General features: G+C 44.0%; 2 protein-coding genes across 6 annotated transcripts in view; one reads left to right on the forward strand and one right to left on the reverse strand.

Annotated features, from left to right (window-relative positions):
- ACTL10 (actin like 10) lies at positions 1-23,162 on the reverse strand. Of its 5 annotated transcripts, XR_014512148.1 has the most exons (3): positions 22,997-23,162; positions 14,802-15,611; positions 13,774-14,033 (listed from the first exon to the last, which is right to left on the reverse strand). XR_014512148.1 is itself a non-coding variant. In XM_083444079.1 (2 exons), the coding sequence occupies exon 2, from the start codon at positions 20,999-21,001 to the stop codon at positions 19,883-19,885; it is 1,119 nt and encodes a 372-aa protein (XP_083300205.1). In that variant the 5' UTR covers positions 21,002-21,091; positions 22,997-23,153; the 3' UTR covers positions 19,632-19,882. The 5 variants fall into 5 exon arrangements, 2 of the variants coding, with proteins under 2 accessions (XP_083300205.1, XP_083300206.1); XR_014512147.1 differs by lacking the exons at positions 13,774-14,033; positions 14,802-15,611 and adding an exon at positions 1-137; XR_014512149.1 differs by lacking the exons at positions 13,774-14,033; positions 14,802-15,611 and adding an exon at positions 16,593-16,688.
- NECAB3 (N-terminal EF-hand calcium binding protein 3) overlaps positions 1-24,673 on the forward strand; it is a 91,863-nt gene that overhangs the window by 38,297 nt on the left and 28,893 nt on the right. The window contains exons 3-5 of the mRNA XM_083444081.1: positions 17-125; positions 11,666-11,691; positions 12,685-12,782. Coding sequence (XP_083300207.1) covers positions 17-125; positions 11,666-11,691; positions 12,685-12,782 — 233 coding nt within the window. The remainder of the gene's footprint in view (positions 1-16; positions 126-11,665; positions 11,692-12,684; positions 12,783-24,673) is intronic.

The raw sequence follows: 24,673 nt of genomic DNA on the forward strand, positions 1-24,673 counted from the left end.
TTTCATTCAAATGTAGATGATGGGAAGTTGTCATTTGAAGAATTTAAGAACTGTTGTGCCGATGGCATCCTCAACTCTGAAGAACTGTGGGAGTTGTTCAGTGGCATTGACAGGCGTCAGTCAGGGTAAGGAGACGCCTGTTAAGTTAACAACAAGGAAATTTCAAGCAGAGTCAATTCCCCCTCCCAACACCCCAACACCCATTGCACTATGTCAGATTAGCATGCACTTAAAGCAAATGGGTGCGATAACAAAGATAACATTCTATGCTGGAGTTGTCAGATATACAATGCAGACATTTGCTGTAGCTCAGAGGCAGAGTATCTGCTTTGCACACAGAAAATCCCATATTCAATCCCTGGCATCTCAAGGTAGGCCTGGGCAAGATCCTTGTTTGAGACCCTGGTTCAGTTTGTTTTGTTCTCATGAAAGTACCCTTAAGTAAACTGGACTTAACTGATGTGGAACCTAAAGCTTTCTCTTGGCAATACAGACTATGTAAGCATGCCAGGAGAGGATCAAGAATATGACTAAATAGATGGTGTTGCCTATTGTGGCCTGGATTGCATGTAGTGCCAAGACAAACCATGGCTTAGTGTGAATGCACAAATTTCCGGAGAGGAAATTGTGGCTGCTTAGCTCCTTCTCTCATCCTGTTGCTGCGGCACTGCTGTGAGCTACGCTATTGATTGACCATCCCAAGCTGAGCTCGTGGTTTATTTACAGAGGAGGAGACTAACCACGAGCCTGGGTTTGGATGACATGCTAAACTATGGCTTAGCTCGCAACAGCAGCAGGATCAGAGGAGGAACAAAGTGGCCACAATCTCCTCTCCAGGCACTGCCATGCTGGCATGTTTTCACTAAAGCAGTTTGGCTTAGTGCTACATATGAGCTGAGCCACATGAGATTTCATTCTACTTAAATTGGTTTAGTCCTATTCCGTCTTGCTGTATTTTGAGTTTTGAAGTATTCAATGACTGGTATATGTAGAAGAACCTGCCTTAAGTTTTGGGATTAGTCTGAATCAATCTTCCTCAGCCTGGTGCCCTCCAGTTGACATCTGAGACTAATGAAGCTGTAGTCCTATATATATGGAAGGCACCAGGTTTGGGAAGGCTTGGCTAGATGACCTTCAGTCATCCTCCAAATCAACAAGGATTTCATCCAGTGAGACGGCAGAATAGTTTGTCTGTGAGCTACATAAGGATGCATTATGTCGATATGGGAGCATCATGGAGCTTGAAGAAGGAACTCGGTAAGCCTGGGAATTAAAAGCTGTTTTAAAAATAGTCCAGACTCTGATCATAATTAAGATAGTGTGTTAACTTCACAGCAGTATGCTTGAATTGCACGGATCAAAATCTGCTTTGCTATTTTTGTCCAAGTGCAGATTTCAATGGCATGTAAACCCTCTATGAAATATGCAGGCAAGATGTTTGTTTGTTGGCTTGCTTTTAAGCACTACAGTGCGGTTTTGTCCATCACAGCGAAACTTCAATTACACTGTAAGATAGATGGCCTTTCTGCTACATTGTCTCAGCTTGGCCCCTTCGCTTATTTTGAATAGACAGCATCCAGACAAGAAACAAACTTCCCAAAGGAAAACAGCTAGAAATGCTTCAGTCCTCCCTTCATGTGAGCCAGTAAATAAACCAGGACATCTACAGTTAACTTTCATTTTCCATTTGGTCCAAACTGGGAAACTGTGGTCAACAGCTTCAGAAGCAACCGGGATATTAAACCATTTTCAAACTGGTTTAATATCCTGTTTTGTTTCAAAGCTGGTAATCACCCCCTGTATGGACAAAATGGGAAGCTGTGGTTAGTTAGAGATTTCCTGGTCTTTTTGATGGCTTGGACGATTGTCTGAAAGTGGTGCAATGAACATGTACATGATTATCATACCTGGCCATCTCCTTGCAAATAGGATGTTATATCTAACAAGGAAATTCTCCATGCAGTTTGTGGGGTTAGACTATACGATATTCCACAGCATGCGCTTGCTGTAACTGGTGTCATTTTACTGATCTTAACACAGATCAGCTTTTGGTGCTTGATCCTTTTTAAAAAAGCTACAGTTGTGTTTGGATGCCCAAAGCAAATCCATGTGTATTGCTTACTGTGGCTGTACTGCTAAACTGATAACTGGATAACTGAAAAGTGCCACTGCCGCAGATAATAAAAAAAGACAAGTCATGTGAATTGACCCTGAGTGATCACCAACATGTGCCATCTGAGATGAAGGACTCATGAGCCTGACGGTTCAACTGTCAGGAGGATTTGGGTCCTGACCACCATTGTCCACTGGCAACATAGAATTGATTTCAGCATCTGCTCTTGTTGCTCAGTTAAGTGTGTGAATACCTGGTCTCAGGTTTATCTTTGCCAGGCAAACTAATTTCATGGCCATATAAATAAAACATGTTTCAATGAGAAAGGAAGACAGATGGAGGAAATCAGGGTCAGATTTTATTTTTCTTTTGTTTCTTTTAATAAAAGTTCCGAGTGACCTTGGAGAACTTGGTCAGAACAGTGTTCAAAATCTCAAAACTATCACAAATCCTGCCAGAAACAATTCAACCTGTGGGAAAGAAAGGGACTTTTTATTCCTTTTTAAAAAATTGTTACTTTTTTTGTTGTTGTTCCTTTCCATGGTTTGTATTGTTAGTAGCAACAATTATTGGCACTACCTTTGAGATTTTCAACTATGCTTTATTAATGACATTAAATGGTTATATTCCCTGATGAAAAAGAATTAACACGCAATAGACTGAATGCACCCAGAGGTCCCCTTGGCTCTCATCTCATCCTAAATGCCTCACCCTGATGCAAGTTGTCTTTAGTGAAATGGGTTTTTCATTTATTTATTTTTAAAGCCTACAGTTAACCAGGGGCAAAAATAGAATTAGTATATACATTTTCTTTTGCACTGCAATTTTTTTGGGAAACATAAATACAGCATAGAACAGATATAATCAAAACAGGTGGGCAGCTATCACCAATATATGGAGTTACATACAAGTAGACCATCAGTCATACAGCATGATACATTATTGTACTATAGGAGACCCAAACCCAACAGGCTGAGAGTTAACAGAAGAAATGAAAACAAACCAATTGCTCTCAAATATATGATTAGTAGATTCATCTCTAGCCACTCTACATGTTTGCGTGAGCTTATCTGCTAATGCTAGGGGCCATGCCTATCGCACCAGTTTTGTATGTTACAGCCATTCCCATCTTGCATTGATGCTTTTCTTAAACCAATTTCAGCTCCCCTCCCCACCCTTTGTTGCCTGACAAAACTACAAAGAAATGTGCATGCAGGCTTTAACCTCTGCATTTGTGTGTCCCACACCTCCCATCATCTGCCAAGCAGTTTCTCTCATGCTAGTATTGCCATATTTCAAAGAGCAAAATTCCTGACACCCTAACCCCACTGATTTTTACACCTGAAAACCAGGACAGGTCAGGAATTTTCCTGATGTATGGCAAGCCTATCCCATACTGTCGTTTGCAGCAGGCGAAACACCAGAATCTGAGTCATGCAGAGGTTAGCAGCAAAGCAACCCATGCTTCTCTCATCCATATGCTTCTCAGTGTATGCTGTTAGCAAGCTGGTAAGCAGGAACTCTCTGACCCTTGTGGTCTCGGGGACAAGGAGGTGCTCACATTCAGCATTAAAGCAGCCATCTGTCTTCAGCTTCTTGATCTGCGTCTCACTGGCTGCTGTAATATAACAGCAACCAGTTCTGCCTTTGGGTGTTTGTTGCTGCCGGAAGCCTGAGAGGAGCGAGCCTCTTGATTCTGGCCTCCACATGTTCAAGACACATTAGGAATTAGCCCATTTGCGTCAGCTGGCTTGGGGTTGAGATTGCTGCTGCACAGAGCAGGAGCTTTGCTGGCGCTTTATAGATGACGGTAATGAATGCGTACAAACTCCAATGCTTGCAGTTTAAGCTGAGGAAGGAGAATCCTCTGCTTTCAGCTTAGGAAGGTTTCTGAGTAGCCTCTCTCTTAAATAAGCACTGGGAAACAAAGCCGTCCTTTGTTAACACTGCTTATTGTGGCAATCTGCCCTGTAACCTTCAGATACAGGGTGGGAGATAAATTTTAAAATCAATAAATAAATTGCTAATTGAAGGAATATTAAGAAAACAATTATATGCATGTGTTGTAGATTAAAACAATTAAATGCATGTATTTACATATGAGGAGGGGGGAAAGCTATGGGGGAAGCCTATGTTGTCATTACATGATGCAAGTGTTGCAAACAAGTATCAGGGTAGAAAGTGAATTCCTTATTCTATTCTGCTTAGAAGGAAATGCCCTTTTAAAAAAGATGGCACTTGCCATCTGCAGCTTGTATACGTTTACAGTTTGTTTGCAAGACACTGCACAGAATTTTAAGTGGGAAAGTGGCATATGAACATTTGAAACAAAAGCAATTCAAAAATGTATTAAAATTTGCTGGCTGAGGAATCCAGGGCCTCTTTTTCTTCTTTCAGAATGGTTTAATTCCTTAACCTAACACTGATTTATCACCTAGATGTGGCATCCCTGAATGACAGGGTGCCTGCGGCCATGCGCTGAGTGCCTTTCTCACATCTCAGGAGTAGCGCATCTTGTCTTTTGGGATTAATTCATAAAAGGTTTTCAAGCCAGAGGTCATGTAAGTATAAAGCCTGGCCATTCCCATGTTAGAAATTCAGCATTCAACATAGAAAGCATTCTTCAAAAGTTCAGTTTGACTAGGCAAAAATGAGCTCGCCAGTGGTTTCCAAAATATAAAGGAAATTATTCCTTCCTAGACACCCCAGGTAGATAATGTACTCCGTCTTGACAGGTTTCCTACATATAACATCACGCTTCATGCCCCTTTCCAATTTTCAAGGGATGCCTGCAATAAGCTCAAGGGGACAGTGGTGGACCTACATTTTGGGGCCCCTTCACAACCAGCAACAAGGTCTGGGTAACCACTGTTATCTTCTTCAATGGGGTTGTTCAATGAAAGATCACCATTCCTCTATACCATCTGTGCTACTGAATGTATAACTGGGATTGTTGTGATATAGAGAACAAAAAAAAATATCTAATTTGAGTCATGCCACTCAAATGGGGTCTACCAGACCCTTAAAAAAAAAAAAAAAAGCAATGTGGACTAAAGTTGCTTCTGGGGCCTTTTGGGATTAGAGGTCCTGAAACTGAAGCTTCATCAGTTCCATAGCAGATTCACCCTGCATGGAGATGTGCAGATCTCTGAACCAATTAAAAAAGATGTATGGTTCGGTTATTCATTGTCCTTGTACAAACACCCATTGTGAAAAGAAGAGGGGAGGACAGAGGGCCAAGAGGAGAAGTGGTACAACAATATAGTCCTCATACCCTATACAGTGGTACCTTGGTTGTCGAACTTAATCTGTTCTGGGAGTCTGTTCAACTCCCGGAATGGTTCAAAAACCAAGGTGTGGCTTCCGATTGGCTGCAGGAGCTTTTGGGAGGAAACCCAGTTCTGTGAAAATGGGGAGGGGGAGAGACGACTGGGGGGGGGGTAGCCTAATGAGAACAAAGCATGCTTAGTGGCTAAGGAATGCTGCCTGCCTGCCTAGGGGCACGGGCAGGATGCAAAAGTAGCAGGGAGGCAGAAGGAATGGCATATCCTGAAAGGGGGCATGGATGGGACCCTGTACATTTCGTAGACCTCTTCACTGGAGTGTCATGGCCCCAGAGAAAGCAAAAGACATCCTGTACTCAGAGAAATAGAGTGACAGAGGAACTGGTGGGAAGCAGAATGTTGCGGTAGGAGAAATACCTGTCACAATACAGATCTAAATTTAGTCAGAATAACAGTACCTAGGACTGCTCTTTTGTAAGTGATTAGGAAGTGGAAGCAGCCGTCTCTTGCAGTACATCCTCTGAGAGCATGGAGATGGGAGGTGCAAACAGAACACAATGTTTTGTGCATATTTGAGAGCTGGGTTTTTTTTGCCCCCACCCCCTGCTGTCAATGGCACCAAGAGCCGTGGGAATAATGTGCTTTACCTTCTGAAATATCACACCTTGGGCACTAGGGGGGCTTCGCTTCCCTTAACGATGCCTCAACCCGGGCCTGAAGCAATTTCCCTGAAGTGATTAAATTAACCTAGATTAATCTCAGGCAACAAAAGGTACTCTGAGAGGTAATTGAAGGTGCCTGAAGAATATGGAGGTGGTGTGGTGAGATGGCTGGCTCCGGAGGGAGTCGCCGAAGGAAATCCAAGGAAGAAGTGAGCTTGGAATTGTATTTGTGCAATGAAGATCATTCCTAATGAGTTTCTCAAGCTGGCAGGCTGCTGATTTCCTAGAATGGAACGTTAACATGTCTGAGTGACTTTTCACTGCCCTTGCCTGATGTGAAGAAAGGGCTGCGCAAATGAGAATAAAAAGCATCTCTTCTGGATAAGTTATCTGATGCTGACACTGTAAGAGAGGCAATCTTCACAATCAGATTGGGCAAGGAAATTGATTTGGTCAGGTCCAACATGATTTATCTCCTGTGTATGAACACTGCGGCTAGGTTGCTTGTGAGGACAAGCCAGTATATAATACCTTGCTTGTGGGATTTACAGTGTCTGCCAATTTGCTACTGGTGCAAGTTAAAGCTGCTGGTGCAAACAACTTCTTCTTCTTCTTCTTCTTCTTCTTCTTCTTCTTCTTCTTCTTCTTCATACCCCACCTTTCCCCCCATAGAGGACTCAAGGTGGCTTACAGATAAAAACAAGAATCGCTAAAAATATAGAAAAACAACAACCATTAAAACAATTAAACATTAAGAGAATCAAAACTATATACATATACAAAATTTGTTTAAAACCAGATGGAAAGGAGAAATACAGCTGGGTGTCATCAGCATACTGGTGACATCAGACCCCAAACTCTGGACAACCTCTCCCAGCAGTTTCAAGTCCCATTCCAGCAAGGTGGCCCATAAGGATGCTATGGTTGATGGTATCAAAAGCATGTGTTTGTGCTTTTAACTGTTTTTAATTACCGTATCTTAAATCACCTTGAAATAGTAGTTTCGAAGGCAATTAGTTAATTGAAATAGCAATAATAAAAGGAGAGGGTATCCATTCTGCTGCTAGGAGGTAGAGATGGTTGGATTTTGTCCTATATACTTAGTACTAATTCACACCAGGGTTTTGGTGCATGTTTGTGGCTTTTAGACTGTGATCACAAAAGCTCATAACACATACCTGCAGTTACACTCGGGGCTGCCTCTTGTGTTTGTTTACTTAAATATTTATATCCCATCTTTCGGCCTTGAAGTTTACAAGGTAGAGAAGAACAAGAGTTTTTTTAAAAAAAATCCATCAATTAAGGGTTTAGAACATTCCTCAGTGTGGATTGCCTGCTGCCACCATGCTAGCAGTAAGCCAGGTCGGGCACTTCACTGGCTGAGGTGTCCAAGGGGCTCAAAAGGACTCCTTTACTGGCCTGACTCAGCTGTGCCACTGCTCCCTGCCAGCCCTATGAAGTCTAGATCCAAAGCAGGGGTATTGCGTTTCGGGGAAAGCAAGATGGCAGGTAGCCACAGTGGATGGGAGGTTAGCTTTTAACAGGAGCCCTCCATTAAAATACCTCCCTGCTTCCATGGCAGCAGCAGCAGAGGTGGTGGTGGGGAGAATATTCTCTTGGCACATTGGTGTGTGTGTGCATTAGCAGGTTGAGGCATCATACTGAAGGCCTCCTGAAGGCTGGTGCTGACCCGCCTCTCAAGGAAAGTATTACTAGTACCAACACTGTATTCTTTGAGTGCATTGGTTTCATTCCTCCTTAATTTATTGCGTTGCTGGTTACGCTGTATAACTGTATCTGCAGATTTTTTAAAAAGTTTTCCATGCTGCCCTGAAATCCATTTTTGTACAAAGGACAGTTTGTACATTTTAAAATGAACTAAATAAAAATGAGAAACCATTAATACAAAAAGCAATAGAATGGTTATAATGAAAGGCAGTGCAGGGAACAGCAAAACCACCGTATGCAGGCGACACATCAATAAAACAAGGGTGCTGGCAGGGGAATAGCAATAAGAACACAGGTACAGCAATGTCTCTCCTTCCCCCTTCAGGTTTTGTAGAAATGAAATGCCTCTAGCAAGCCAATATGGGCCTGGAAGAACATTTAAATATTTTGTTTTGCTTTATTTGTTTTACTGAATTTCTCAGATTTCACACAAGTACCATATATCAGACGCTTTTCGCAGTGGAGTTGCCTTACACCATTTACAACAAATAGGGCTACAGGAGAAGTGTATCCACCAGTTTATATTCCTTTAATAAAAGATTATTTGAGCAATTGAGGCTGATTGATCCTTCGTGGTTTGTAAGCAGATCTCATTAAAACAGGCTGTAATCCAGAGGCGATATTAGGGTCGCACTACTGGTTCAGCCACAATGCAGGAGGAGCCACAACAGTGCTATAGAACAGAGCATGAGAGATGAAGGAGCAAATCGTAGCATCACACAGGGTGCCTCCAAAATTTGAAAACCCAAACTTTGCCACTGCTGCAATCCTATGCATATTTACCTGGGGGTAGGCACAAATGAGCACAATGGGACTTACTCCTGAGTCAACATGCACAGGATCGAACTGTTAGTGTGACTAATTTCATAGTCTCCCACACTCTTGGCCAATCTCTAGCTATGGCATCATCTTTCCAGCGCTTATGAAACACCAGGTGAGCTGTCATTAAAAGACTGAATACGATGTCTTGAAACTCTGCTGGTATAAGACATGTAATGTAATTTAAAAGTTGGATCCATAGATATTATAATACCCAGCATTTTGTTGATTGCTCTTACCACAGTAGACCATGAATAGTCAAATGCAGTGTTGCTGAAATCCTGGAAGCTTTTTATGTCACAAATGTTCTGGTATCTTTTTGGTCCTGCTTGCGCTGAACTTCCAGAGGGCATAATGCAATGCCATTGGCTGCACTTAAGCATGGGACTTATCACACTAGTTTTCCTGATTAGAATACTTATGTCCTGCTCACATATTTTCAGCAGGCATCTGGGTGGCCACTGTGAGAAGAGGATGCTAGACTAGATAGGACTTCCCCCCTGAGCTAGTATGACTCTTCTGGTGTTCTTATGTCCTGTGCTAGGAATGGTGTCTTCTAAAAAAACAAAGTGTAAATCACTTTTTACATTGAACATGTTACAGAATTAGTATTAGTACTGAGAACAAAGTCAAAATGAAGTGAAAACCATCTTTCTGTTTAGATTCTGTTCTGTTTTAAAGTCCTGGGCAAAGACCTCTCTGCCTGGTTTTTCTCAAGGTTTGCCTGTGCATTGAATAATTCAGCATTTTAATTATTAATTGGTTAATGTTTGTTACAAATTCAGAAGATGAAAAGGGCTAGATAAGTGCCGAGTGCAGTTGGCTCCCTTAGGGAAGTGGGTCTTATCAGGAGTGTTCAGTTTTTATATGTGGGGATTGTTCTGGTGTTTTACTATTAACTGGATGGCAGCCATCAGGCACAATTTTAAGAGGAAGCCAAAAGTCTAAGGTTAAATAATAATGCGCAACATTTTCAACAGGCATAGGATGGTCTAGGCAAAGAATGGCTCTAGCAGTGCAAATGGTGGGGGGAAGTAAATAACCTGCTCCAGGAAATAGTAATAAATGATCCCTTCCTTTCCCTGCACATGCTGTGTCCTCCCCAAATCAGCACCAGAGGGTTTGGGGAACCTCAAAGAACAGATTTAGGGGAGGAAGATGGGTGGGGGGGAGAGAAGTTCTGTTGTGCAGGCAGAAATCCTTGCGCTCATTCTGATTTGTTTGCAGGGAGATTGGGTGACATTGGCTATTTCATACCCTCCAAGTGTCCCGATTTTCCGGGGACAGTCCTGGAATTGTAAAAGTCACCCCAGCTTCTGATTTGATCCTGGAATGTCCCTATTTCCTTCACCAGTGCTGCCGCCACCAAGCTTGGGGAGGAGGATGAGCCAGCACTTGCCCTCAGTGACGGCAGCTGTGGCTGCTGCAGCTGCTGCGAGGGAGTATACTGTTGCCTCTCCACAGTCTCTCCATGGCCACCATTGCAAGCCCCCCTCCCTCTCTTGGGCAGCTCAGAGCAGCTGCTGGAGAGCAGGTGAGGTGGGGGAGAGGCTGTTGCAGCCAAGGCCCAGACCCATGTGACACTGAGGGGCAGGTAGAGGACAGGGCTGCCCTGGGTAGGAGGAAAGGGAGAGCAGAGCAGGGAGTCTTGATATATATTTTTTAATGCTTCATGCATCCACATCTATTCTTGCCACTTTCTATAATTTATTTATTGGTGCGTATTTTTTAAAAATCTACCAACTAATAAAATAAAATAAAATAAAATAGTCCCTATTTGCGTCTGAGGAATTTTGGAGGCTATGCTATTTAATGAGCACTTACAGTGGTACCTCGGGTTAAGTACTTAATTCATTCCGGAGGTCCATTCTTAACCTGAAACTGTTCTTAACCTGAAGCACCACTTTAGCTAATGGGGCCTCCCACTGCTGCCGCGCCACAGGAGCACAATTTCTGTTCTTATCCTGAAGCAAAGTTCTTAACCCGAGGTACTATTTCTGGGTTAGCAGATTCTGAAACCTGAAGTGTATGTAACCTGAAGCATATGTAACCTGAGGTACATTGGTTTGAAGGGAGGCTACATATCTGGGAGGCTAGAATTCCCTGGGAAGATGGATTGACTGTTACACCACTCTGGAAACTGTAGCTCTGTGAGAGGATGGGGGGGGGGGACTCTTAACAACTTTGTGCACCCTTAACAAACTATAGTTCCCAGGATTCTTGGGTGGAGGGAGAGCCACAACTGCTTGAAGTGTTATGACGTTGCTTAAAATGTATGGTGCAGATTATTTCCAGTGGCTTTTCTTCCCAGGTGGAAGTGCTCAGAATTGCATCCTTCATCTGTGCTCAGTGTCTTTTCAGCATATATCACATAAGGGCTGCATGGAGTGGTTTTTATCATTATTGTTATTACTACTATGCCACTGGCTGTGCAATAAAATTCCTCCATAATGTACCTTTTCGCCCTTTTCCTTTAAAAAAAAAAAAAAAAAGCTGGCTTAAGTGAGGCATCTATTTTCATTAAAAAGAAAAGGTGGCACAATGTCATTACTGAGACAGAAGGTTGAAAGCTGCGCTGTGAAAAATGTAAAATGTATGGGTGCCAGAAGCTCAGATGGGAGAGAAAAGATCGGTCACGTTGCATTGGCATATGAGAGCACTGGACGTCTTACCCTTTACAAAGCGGTCCTGTTGTGGTGAAGGTGGTGGAGATTCCTTTGAAGGAGTTACACAATGTCCTAAACCTTGCTGGATTGCTGCGTGACCAAAGTGGGTGGTGGGTGGCTTTTCCCCACTTCCTCCATTTTTACCCCTGTCCTATTGCAGTCAACAACAACCTGCTTAGTGCAAATGTCTGAATGTGCGAGCTGCCAGAGAGGAGAGTGTGGCCTCTTTGGTCCTCCTCTGCTGCCCTGTTGTGAGCTGAGACATGCCTTCGCTTAGAGTGCTGTCTGAAAATATGGTTCCTCTTTCATCCGATTCCAGCACCTGTTTCTCATCTAAGGTTTAGACCCATCATCTCATCTGAGTTTCTTTTTTTCTCTCTCGGTCTCTTGCAGCAATTTAGAGACGGAGAAGTTCTGCGGTAAGTAGGCCATTTACTTCCTTGCTATGAAAAATGTACTTCTAGGCATGTTATTCAGCAAGTGCCCACAAAGTATGTGGCTTTTGCTCCTCTGTTCAAGTTTATTCCCTGCCCGCCCCCCAAGATGGGGCACTAGACAAAAAGGAGGTTTCCTGGTGATAGAATACTCCGTACTTCAGGGAAGAGAAGAGATGCCGTATTTTTCGCTCTAAAAGATGCACCAGACCATGAGACGCACCTAGTTTTTGGAAGAGGAAAACAAGAAAAAAAAAAATCTGAATCCCAGCAGCGGTCCCGCTGGCTGTCCTGGCTTCTAGCTTAGCCATGCGCAGCCTCTCCCAGGCAGGGGATGAAGGCTCCCCTTTCCCAGGAGAGGCTGCGCACGGCTAAGGCTCCCCCAAGAGCCGCGCTCCCTTTAAAGAGCGTGCGGAGTGTGTGTGCGGCTCTTCGGGGCTTTTCCCCGAGGGAGAAGGGCTGCCCTCCTCGGGGAAAAGCCCCAAAGAGCCACACACACACTCCATGCGCTCTTTAAAGGGAGCACTGAGCAGAGCCTCCCACCTGCATACACTTCCAAAGACGCACACACATTTCCCCTTCCTTTTTAGGAGGGGAAAAGTGCGTCTTATAGAGCGAAAAATACGGTGCTTTGGGGGAGAGATGTAACTCAGCAGTAGAGCATCTTCCTTGCATGCTGAGGGACCCGGGTTCAGTCCACAGCATCTCCAGATATACCTGAGAGAGAGCCTGCCTGAATGTGTGGGAAGCTGCTGCCAGTCCGTGTAGACAATACTGAGCTAGATGGAACAATAGTCTGACTCAGCAGAAGGCAGCTTCCTGTGTTCCTATGTACTCTATGATACTACTGGCCACTCCCTCCAGCGATGACAACACAGATGTAAATATTAGTAGAGGCAACATTTCTTTAAAAAGCAGGTGTGGGACAAAAGTGGCCTGCCATTTTGAAATCTTTAAAAGTTGTTTCTCCTACTGCAGAGTATTTCTCGGACTACCTTGGAGAATACAGGCATGTCTTGTCTGCCTTGGAGCAACTCAACACTGCTGTCCTGTCAGCCATGGATAAAACCAAACTGGTAGGTGTGCGTTCATTCTGATATGGGCATGAATGGAGCCAGTAATATATGTTTTGACACTGACAGCCTTAATTAGCCTTCAATCACTCTTTGCATCCAATTCTTTATAATGGAACATTCATGTGTGAATATCCCAGGATCAATAAATAGGCAATAATTAGGCATCCAGTCAATGAGGCACATAGTGCAATTGTATTCCTGTGTGTATGGTTCTCATGGTTCTCAAGAGAAAAGTTGAAGTTTGTATTTCATAAACAAAAATACAGATATAATGAATTCATTTTATTTTTCTCCAAACTGGAATAAGGCTTTTAGAGACAGTCCACTTGGGTTACCGTTCTTTCCAGTGCCTCTATTGTCGAGGACTTGTGAATCACTTTGCCTCATATCCAGTAGGAAAGCTTTCTAGGCTTGATAGAGTGATAGTGTGTTTGTGAATAGAGTTGCCAGTTTACAACCCAAATGTTTTCTACACATCTTTAAAAGTTCTGCATCTGTAGCTGCAATCCTAAACACGATTACTAGGGCATAAGTTCCACCGAATAAAGTGGGACTTGCATCTGATGTATATAGGAATGCACTGTAGGAGAACAGGTGCAGTCATACCTTCTCCTGTTCTGTTCCTCCAGCATTCCTGTCTCCCACCCACTCCCACTCCCAATTTTGCTTTGCAGCATGGGGGGGGGGGGGTGAGCTCAGTGGAGGAACAGGTCAGTTTGGGCTCTGTCATTTCCATCAGATCTTGGAATATTCAAAGGTATGAGTGCAACATCTCTAAAGGGCATCGTTTGTGGAACCTCCAGGGGTCCAAGTTCCCTTTTCAGGTGCTGATAATGTTAGGAAAGTTCAGACACTGATGTTGTTGTCCATCATTTTGAAACTCTGATTCCATCCTATTTTCTAGCTAATTAAGATGACATGTTATGTCAGTTGTTTATTATTATTTGTAAATGTATTAACATTTACATTTGCTTAAATCTATTTACAACAGTATATCATACCTAATGTGTCCACTCTAGTTATTTCATTAGTTTTATATTGATTCCAGTACAGAATAAATGGTGCCCAATTCTATTGAATCATCTTATTTTCTTCATCACCACTATATTTCATGTCTTCTTTAGCCATTGTTGGGTTGTATCAAACTCAGATTTGGTCACAGTAAACCTACTGAAATTAGTGGACCTAAGTTAGTCAAGTTCATTAATTTCATTAGGTCTACCTGAGACCCAATTGCAACATTGTCAATATCTGTGATACCAAGTGTCAGAGCTGGCTCCTGGTCCCAGCTCACAGAGGACCAACGCTAGCCGGTAGTAATGTACAAAAGTCTTTATTGAAGTACAGTTTCCATTTTCAGGCCGCAGCGCCCCAGCTCTACGTCTAGGGTTTAGACCGGCGAAGCTCCATCTGAATCTCCGCCCCCTGTACACCAGTTTAAGACTCTAGCCTTACTCCACCTCTTCCTTCTCTCCTTTCTCCTCTGGGTCCTGCTACCCCCCGGGGTTCCTTCCTTCCTGGACTCTTCCGACGCAGACGTTGACCCCCCTGACTCCTCCCTCTCTCTTCGGCGGGCTTTAGGACCTGGCTCCCTATCCGGGCTGCCCACAGTGCCGCCCTCCTGTACATTTGAACTTGGCGCGCGCGCGCAGCCTTCAACCTTCCTTTTGACCGTTTCCTCGCTCCCCGACGGAGGCGTGGTCAATCCTCCCTCATGTTCTCCCGCTGGCAGCGCGCCGCCTGATCCCGATGCCTGGGACTCCTCCCCCCTACTGCACTCTGGTGTGGACGCTGGTCCGGATTTCCAACTGCTGCTCTCTGAGTCCCCTCTGGCCCCTTCTTCCTGGGGTGTCCCCCTAGGCACCCCCCTTGCCCTGACCATGGGGGCCCCTTTCTGTGAATCATCCGATTCACTGGAAAGACTCAGAGACCTCGGACCGCTGTCATCGCTGACATTTCCTTCGGACTCCTCCCCCTCGCTCTCCATTTCCTCCCTTCCCTGTGCCTCTGCTCCTGAACCCCTGACACCAAGACATCAAATCTTTTCTCATCCTATGTTTCACGTACCCTAGAAGCATTGTAACTGGGTTCATTTGTTTGTGACATCTCATTATTTATATGATAGTATCACTAATTTTTCCCCAGTGGTTGATATTATTATGAATAACAATTTTGATTGTTCTCAGCAATGCATTCAGAAGTTGTTGCCTCCTAGGAAATGGCTGTAGTCAGACTCCACAAATCCAAAGTGATTTGCTGGGGGAGGGGGTCACTAATTCCATAAGGATAAAAAAATCTGTTTGAGTTGAGAATCTGTTTTTCAGGGATAATCTGTGAGTGCAAGATGGGCATCTATTTAACTGAATATGCTCCTAGCAGAGAATTAATTGCTAAGCTTAACTGTACAGCATTTGTTTCTTTTTGCAAGCTCCATTTCTGTAGCTAAAAGGCAGAAAGTCTTAGCAAAACCTAACATTGTGAACCCTCTAAAAACCTTCTGCCAGTGTTTTATGTTTGCAGTTGAGTGCCCTCCATGTTAAACCCGATGTGTGTGAGAAAATCTTAGAGAATAATGAACGAGAAAACTTCCTGGAAATAGTTTTTTTTTTTTTTTGTCTTAAATGTGCAAAACAATTTCATGTTTGTGCCTAAATGCTTTCTCTCATTTAGGATGAGGGGAAATCGCAGGGACTTGGCCTTTCAGGTGAAATGTCAGGTGCACCTGTGCCTATGCATGCATGTGAAAATATTTGTGGGTCTTTCAAGGTCAATATTTAATGGTTGAAGAAGATTCATATGGTACTCCTTTACCCTCAAGCATTGTGTCAGCTGTAAAAAGAAAAGAAAAGAAAAAGACTGTGATTGGGTGTGCACACACCTGTTTACTCTGCATCCAGTTTGCTGCCATCACAGGTTTACCAAGAAGTGTACACAAGACATTAGCCACAATCCATATCTGCCCTGAAATAATGTGCATTGATGCATTTTTTTCCAAACCAGCTTTGCTCTGAATTGAGATAATGAACAAAATAACTGTGTTTCAAGCCAGTAATGTCAATAGAGCCTGAAACAGCAAATGATTTTTGCCGTTTCTATTTTTTTTTCTGGGTGAAAATGAGGTTTTAAGTAGACCTGAAATATTTCCTGAAACTAGGGTGGATTTAACTGAGGACCGTGTTATTTGTGAAGGGCACAGGTGTTGCCAACTGTTCTTTTCCTCACAGGGCTTCTGCACTATTGTTTGCAATGCAGAAGTTCAGTTCATTGGACTTTTCATATCACCTCATTCCTATTCTAGAACAACGCTTTACCTGCTAAATTTTTGCCTGTTAAAAGTCTGGGACGGAGGGAGGTGATTACAGGAAGAGAACTGGCAGAGTTGACCCTCCAGAGAGACTTTTTGGAGAAAAGAGGCTGGAAAATTTCCTTCCATGACCTTCCTTCAGTTAATGTATGAGCCACATCAATATATGTGCTTGGCTATGCACTCTTTAAGGAGATGGGTGTCAAGAAAATTAAATCATCTCAGAAAATTAAAAGGAAGTTCCTTAGTTGCTATAAAAAAGCCCAAATGTTTAGACCAGAAGGTTGCCAATTAAATGAAAGATTCAAAATAGGGCTGCTGACTTTTCTTCTAGAAGAGGTTGTTTAACAGCAGGATGATGGGCAAAAATTCAACAGGTGCAGCCCTCCCAGTATGGAGGTGCTTTATCTGGGAAAGTATTAATAGGCTAAGGTAGCATCAGCTTCTGCTTGCCTCAGCAGGAGTCTCAGTAGGCAGAGGAAGAGGAGAAAACGCATCTCATTATGCCAGGCTGTATGGTTGCAAAGGTTGCTCAATGTGAAAAGCTCCCAGTGCTGATGGAGAAGGAAGGAGAGACATTTGGATCCTGGAAGGATTCCATCCTGGAGAGAAAATGGCAGGGGCTCAACAATGCAACAGCAGATCAATAATGTATGCTGCTAAAGGTCCCAAATGGGGAGGCATTATATTAGGCTGTCACGCAGATGTTCTTCTTCAGGTGGTCGTAGAGTCCTCTAAAGTGATGCATCTCAGATGGATTTTACCTGAGTTCCCTTCTATTTGTCAAAAGGGAGTTAATCCAAACCTTATTTGATATCCTGTGCATTCAAGGTTCAGTCCCTGGTGTCACCAGCTGGGAAAGCCTCACAGCCTGAAATCCCAGAGAGCCACTGCCAGGCTGTGTAAACAATACAGAGATAGATGGACTATTGGTCTGGCTCTGTCCATCCCATTTCCCTTTCAGTGTCTCTCTCAGATATTTAGATTGTTCAAGTTTCTTCACACATTGATGCGGCCACTTACGGATTATTCACTATAGCGGGGCTGTAGAAGGGTACGTCACATTTAGCCAGAGGAGAGTTGAGCCGTAGGGTAAGTTGTATCTCATGCTGCTCAAGTGATGTCAGAAGAACCTTGAAGATATGCTGCCTTGTTTGGAGAACTATCAAGGCTACTCTGAACTTCCACACTTCTCAGGGAAGCTTGAACAAAACAATGCTAAGACCTAACAGTTCTTTATTGATTTACATGGGGCTGCTTGTCTTCCAGCAATCCATTATGTAATACAGTGCTGAGACAGCATTGATTGCTAAGCAGGAGGTTATATTTATTACCATGTTCCCAGGATGTAGAGCAACCTGGTGACTTCTAGATGTTTTGGACTACAACTCCCATGAGTCCCTGCTAGCTGTCTGGTTGGCAAAGGCTGATTTGGAGCGATACCATCCAGACAAGCTTTGTTAGGGGGAAACGGAAGGCCTAACTTGATGTGAGCCATGACTGGATCTCCCAGTATCTTTTTTTCTTTTTCTTTTTTTGGAAGGTTGCTCAAAACACCTAACAGAGTGTCTAAACTGGGAGACAGCCATTTCTCTGATCAAAATGACATGAAGCTAATAACCTTGCTGGAGATGGGAAAGAAAAGATATGAGGAACCTGTTTTTCCTTTTTCCTCTCCTGCGGGTGTTTTGATTGGGGGAAATGGTGCAAGAAAAAGGGTTAGACCCCAAAGCATCAGGACTCAAATTTCATCTGCCCACCCCCATGTCTGCTTTTAAATTTTCAAAAAGTTATTGGGAGATCTGAATTTCCATTGGACCCCAAACTAACTACTTGCTTGTTTATTGAATTTTTGCCCAATCCAGCAAGTAGAGATAAATAATTCTGTGCCAATCACCCTTCCCAAAGACTTGAACAAATGAATGTTGTATTTAGCTGTCGGTGAAAATATGCCAGTACGGGGAAGAGACACAATCCCATGAGGAGAAACTTCCACAATCAGAGGGGGGGGGGGAGCTACCACATAGAAGGCCCTGAAGCCATGTACAACTAAATCTCCATGGCAGGACAAAAAAAAATTCACACATGAAAATGGCTCTTAGTGTCTTCTCTTCAACATTTAACAATCCTTTGTCTCTGCTCTCATGATTACAGTTCTTCTCCATAGGAACTGAAAGCATTCAAACTTAATAATACAAGTAGTATCACTGGATTCTATTTTGGACACAAATTTATTGGAGACATAATTCAAAGTGCTCAGCAGGAGGGGAGCATGATAGATTTCTGCTGTTTCCTGTGATTCAATTCCCCTATAGTAATAGGCATGGCCCAAAGGTCACATCTAAGCAGGGAGCCTGGTATATGAATGGGATACCCACTTCTCTGACTCGATTAAGGCATATGTGCACAAAGTGGGCCTATCTCTAATCTGACTTTATGACGACAGATGTTTTGGATAGACTTGGAAATAGAAGTGGGGCTGAGAGACAGAAATGACTGCAGACTAATAAGGTAGAAAAGCTGAAGTGTAATAGGACCAAACTAGATGGAATGGGCACTGAAGCCTGCTTCTTTTCAGTTGCCCAACCCATTCACATATGAAATAGTTGACAGCCAGTCATCCTGGGCTTGGGGCCTGCTGGGGAAATGGTAGCAACTGGGCGAGCAAGGCAAATCAGGACCTTGGTCAGTTCCCAGTGGGCCCTGGTGGCTGAGCTTTGGAAGAAGACAATTGAGGTGACGCTGGGACCCAGATGTAAATGGCATGATACTTTTTGAAATAGGAAAAGGAAGCTATGTTCTGCAAGCAGAATTATTTGTGTGAAATATCACATTCATTATATAATTTCTGGAGAATGCTGAAGGAAGACATACCTCCATGCCCTTGCTTTTGACACTATATATATTGAGAGAGAGAGAGAGAGGTTCCACTTTATTTCTGTGATTCTAAGTTGGTTTACAGTGTTTTTTGGTATTGTGTTTTAATGTTGCAACCCACCCTGGGACCTTAGGGTGAAGGGCAGGTAATGAATAAATAATAACAAATGCTAATCACACCAAGTATAATTTTTATTTATTTATTTTGTTAGTTACCTAACACAGCAGACTGTCTCTAGGTGCCTTGCAGTTGTGTTTGGTCCTCAGCTATCAAGTTAGGACATCTTGTGACAAACAGATACCTTATTTTTAAAGAGCCCTGATTCTGCAATGCAAACTTCAAACAAATATAAATCTAGTAGTTACATATATAAGGAGATAATATAAATAATATAATATAATATAATAATATATAATTTTGACTTTCTCTGCTGTTGCAGAGGAGCACTACATTTATGTTGCATTTGAGTTAATGGTTCACTGTTTGATTTTGTTTTGCTTTCATTTCTTCATTTCTCTTAGAAAATTGGCAACAGGTATGAAGTTTTAATGACCAGATAAGTAGAATATATAATGTGTAAAGTTGGTCATGTTGTAATGAATGATAATTCCTTTTATCTCCATTTGAGTGTAGAAATGATGGGTATCCGTGCATTTTTCTCTTCTCGTATTTCCATTTCCATTTGCTAAAGAAAAACTTGTTTCCATAGAGAGTTTAGGCGCACAATCAGACCTCCATTTATTTAACTCCCATTGATTTCAAGGAGAAAGAGCTGAGAGCAGAAATCAATATGACACAAAGCACCGAATTTTGGTTGGATACAAAATACAATTGCATTTGAAAAGCCACTATGCTCTTGCTGTTTTCTCTCTTCCCCATTATGCTTTTGCCTTATCTTAGACGTAGCATTTTCTTTGGCTACTTGAATTTCTCATGCACATAAGCTGCCCCATGCTCTTGATAGTCTTCTTTGTTCATCCAAAAGCCATTGAAAGAGCTGAGTGAGGCCACCAAAGAGCCCCCAAGCCATGCTGCCTTGCCTCTTGCTGGGGAAGCCAGGATTTTTATGGGGTGCCCCCTGCCATGAAGCAAGGTATGGAGTTCCTTGCACATCCTCTCTGGAAAGCCAGGAAATAATGAGGAACCTCCTGATAATACAACATTATGCATGAGCTCTCCTTGAAGCTCAGCTGGAAACTTCTGCAAACTTTGGAAAGCCAAGATATGAAGTCCCGGGGAGTTCTGGCTCAACAAATGTGGCCTGAAGAGTGGCTCTGGGCAGCAAATACGTTCTTTGTCTAACTTTAACAAGTGCCCATCAGGGATCTGAACGCTCACAGGGTCCTGGCAAACCTTGCCTTGAAGATCCCTTTCATAGTCCATGGACACATAGCAGTACTGCTTTGTAAGCCAGGCCACCAACTTTTTATCCAAGGACCCAAGAAGCTGTGGGTCATTGGAACTCTCCAGCAGCAGGGTATGCATGTGCTTGCAGAGAGCCCTCCCAGCCACGTCTAGTCGGTAGGTGCCTTCCATCCAGGTTTGCCCAGAGTAGATCGGAGTGACATGAGAAACCCCCGCCCCTGCCTCCACGCTCAGTCCAGTGACTCTACCACAGGCACAGAGGGAGAGGAATCCTGTGTTGGCCACATGTAAAGCTGGGACACCAAAGCTCTCAAAAAACACCTCTGCCATCTTCTCTCTGTTTGTAGTAGGACAGGAGGGAGAGTCACTCATCAGCATAGGATGGTCCTCAACAGGCACTCTCAATCCACAGTAGAAGAGATGGCTCCACAGATTCTCCATAGCTTCCCAGTCCACTATGATGCCATGCCTAACTGGATGGTCTGGGGATCTTCTGGAGCTGTCCTTGGCATGGACACTACAGGAAATAGATAGATGTTTGTCCTGAGTCATCCCCGGATCGGTGGGAGGCAAGTATGTTGTCTTCATGGAAATCCTTGGCTTTTCCTCTCCTGCAAAGCCTGATCGACTGAAGGCACTGCCATTGTCTACCACAATCGCAACTTTCCCCATAGTGTTGCACCTTTCCTCATGCCTTCTTCTGACTTTGCGGAAGTGGGATTATGTTGGCAGAATTGGAGAGGGATAAAAGCTCTTGTCACCCTGCCAAAAAAAACAAAGCATAAGTAAAGAAGGAATGAGGCTGTGAATTCCCTTGGTAGTCGACTGCTGAAGTGAAAGTAGAATTCCTGTTGAGCATCAAAGTCAGGATATCTGAGCAATCTCACAACACAATTGTTGCTTACAGGAGTAAGTCCCTTTGGGACCCCTTTTGGTTGGAGCACTGCAGTCCATAGCGATCAGATAAAACATGGTGCTGCAATACGCCAAGGTTTTGTGTTTCTTCATGGACTCAAAATAAATAACAATGACGTGACCATCATGACCGCTACTGGTGTATTGCTGTTTGTGTTAGCGCCCTGAACCCTTAATACTGCATAGACAAGACTGAACAGATGTTAAGGACTTACATACACTCAGTAGTAGAAACACAACCTGGTTTGCATGTGACACTAAGCCATGGTTTATGAACCCTGATTTAACTTAAGCACAGTTAAGCCTGATTGACCATACCTGCACCTCAGCTTAACTTTGGTTTATGTATTAACCAAGGTTTGCAGCTGGTTTATAAACCTTGGTTTATGTTAACCATGGCTTAGCTTAACATGGGATACATTCCAAAGAACATGGTGTCATGTCTACTTCAGAATTCATCATTTATTACAGATCCCCAAGTGTGCTTACATAGGAAAGTGTTGTGGAAGTAAAGGCATTGTTATTCTAAGACACTGAGATAAAGCCTGTTGCCTGTTCATTGAATATTCATCCTGATATGTTTGTGTGGAGGTTAAATGTCACTAGCAACTAGTGGCTATTATCCCATGTTTTCCACTGCACTTTTTTTGTTTTGTTTTTTGGACGTTATGGCTGTTAGAAAGGTGATGGGGGGGAAATGCTAGAATGTACAGGATAAGAAACATTTTTTGTGAATGAACAGCCCTACAAAAAGGCATAGCAGACACATGTGTGCAGCTTGTAGTTGCCCAGTGTGCATTTCATGCTTCCCACAGGTGTCACATCCTGATATTCCCACTCAGATAGTAGGTACCAGCACTTTTCTTGGTTGCACTTATGGTGCATCTCCATGGGTTTTGCATGGAAAGTGGGTGCCTTCTTGACAGGGGCGCCAACGTGCCCCACACATTGAGGGGGTGTGGTCATGTGACGCTGCCCAGCATGTGCCGGGTGGGGGTGGGACATGCGGAGGGCAATCTTTGTGCTTGCTAGGCCCAGCCTATGCCTGGCTCCTGGGCTGTCAGGCGGAGGCTGGGGCGAGCGAAGGCAAAGATTGCCCTCGCTTGTCCCAGCCCCCACCTAGCTCCTGGGTTCCTGGGTTGCTGGGCAGAGACTGGGGTGCAGGGGGTGGCAGGGGGTGATGACCCCCTCAATATTGGGGGGTGCAGCCCCCTGCCCCCAAAATATTTGGGGAGCTGGAGCCCCTTGCATCCCATAAACCCAGCTTCCTTGCTTCTTGGGAGTTTTAGGTAAAGGTAAAGGAACTCCTGACCATTTGGTCCAGTCGTGGCCGACTCTGGGGTTACAGCGCTCATCTCGCTTTATTGGCCAAGGGAGCTGGCGTACAGCTTCCGGATCATGTGGGCAGCATGACTGCTAGGTTGGCAGGAGCAGGGACCGAGCAACGGGACCTCACCCCGTCCTGGGGATTCGAACCACCGACCTTCTGATCGGCAAGTCCTAGGCTCTGTGGTTTAACCCACAGCGCCACCCGTGTCCCTCTTGGGAGTTTTATTTATTTAAAATAGCTGTAACTTGCCCTTTATCCTAAGATCTCATGGCAGGGAACATACAGTACATAAAACACCATCCATTTACCAAAATAATGAAGATAAAATAAACTAGAATGTCCTCATGTAGTGCCATAGTGGACAATCAATAATAACCCTTCCTGACATTGACCATTGTTGGTTGGTGGAATCGATTTCATACCTTGTCATATGTCTCCTCCTGTTTACCTTTACCTCATCTGAGGAGCCTTTGGATATTAGAAAACTTTGGCACGACAACGGGGAGGTCCTGAATGAGATGGCCAAAGAAGGGAAATGCCCAGCTTTGATGAGAATTCTTAGAACCTGCTGTGGTTTCTCTTCCTAACATGGATTTCCTTCTCTTGTGACTTCATTGGGTTCTGTTATGTGCAGTTCCATGGCAATGCAGTTGCAATGCAGCAGTGGGTGACCTGTGGCCCTCCAGGCGTTGCTGAACCCCAACTCCCATTATGCCCAGGCAACATCGCCCCATTGAAAAGCTTTTGAAGGGAGTGGGCTCTGTGTTGGTGTCAAATCCAAGTAGCATTGGCTATGTTTATTCATTTGGATTGTACCCCTCCTTTTCTTCACAAAGCTCAGTGCAATGTTCGCGAGGTTTCCAGGTGGTCTCTCATCCAGAGCCAAATCTGCTTAGCTTCATTTCTGAAACATCATCATGACCTCTCAGACCATTAAAATAAACAAAAACTCCAGATGATTAGAAATAAGTATAAAGCCAATAAATCCCAGCAGAATGATACCATCAAATGAAAATCAGTTATAAAAAATGGGGAAATAACTGGGCAATTTTACTATTATTGATTTTAAAGTCTCCATCAGGAGCTAAAATACATGCTTCCGCAAGGAGGGCATTCCATAGACTGGGCTCTGCAATTGGAAAGGGCCCTATTCTATTTACCACCCATCTAACCTCAAAGGGCAAAGGGACCCACAGAAGAGCCTCAAAAGAAGGAAGCATGGAGGATATTTATTTACCGTATTTTTTGCTCTATGGTCTGGACGCACCAGACCATAGGACGCACCTTGTTTTAGAGGGGGGAAACAAGGGGGGGGAATCTCCCCCTCTCTGCTCAGCGCCCCTTCAGTGAAGCGGCAGGAGAAACGGAGCCCCTTCCATTTCTCCTCCTGCTTGGCTGAAGGGGCACTGTGCAGCTCTCTCCCTCCTGGCTTCAGCAGAGAGTCTTGCTCTCCCATCTTCAGGAAAAGGAACCCGAAGCCTCCGGAGCGCAGCGGGACCTCCCGCTGTGCTCTGGAGGCTTCAGGTGCCTATCCCTGAAGCCTGGAGAGCAAGAGGGGTCGGTGCGCACCCACCCATCTCGCTCTCCAGGCTTCAGCGAAAGCAACGCAAAGCCTCCGGAGCACGGAGGGAGCGCTCCCTCTGCGCTTCTGAGGCTTCGCGTTGCTATCGCTGAAGCCAAGGAGCCTGCATTCACTCCATAGGACGCACACACATTTCCCCTTAATTTTTGGAGGGGGAAAGTGCGTCCTATAGAGCGAAAAATACGGTATGTTTTGTGAAGATTACAGGCTTCTTACACATGACATTTTTGCATATGTTGTCATTCAGCAACTTACTTGTCACAACAATATGTTTTATTTTCTGCACTTATCATTTTGAAATGATTTCCTTTTAAAAAGAACCACACAGACAATATAAGAACGTAAGAAGAGCCTGCTGGCTCAGGCCAATGGCCCGTCTAGTTCTGTATGCTGGTCTCACAGTGGCCAACCAGATGCCTTTGGGATCCCTGCAAGCAGGACATAAATGAAGTAGCCCTCTCTTGCTCCTTGCCCCTGCCAGCTCCGGCAAATGGCATACGGTGGCTTGCCACCTACG

Source organism: Podarcis tiliguerta (assembly GCF_965153285.1).
Source record: "Podarcis tiliguerta genome assembly, chromosome: 6".
In the NCBI taxonomy this organism is placed as follows: Eukaryota; Metazoa; Chordata; class Lepidosauria; order Squamata; family Lacertidae; genus Podarcis; species Podarcis tiliguerta.

What these genes read in the sequence shown, in the direction of transcription:
- ACTL10 (XM_083444079.1), bottom strand. Translation starts at nt 21,001, where the DNA reads ATGGGGAAAGTTGCGATTGTGGTAGACAATGGCAGTGCCTTCAGTCGA.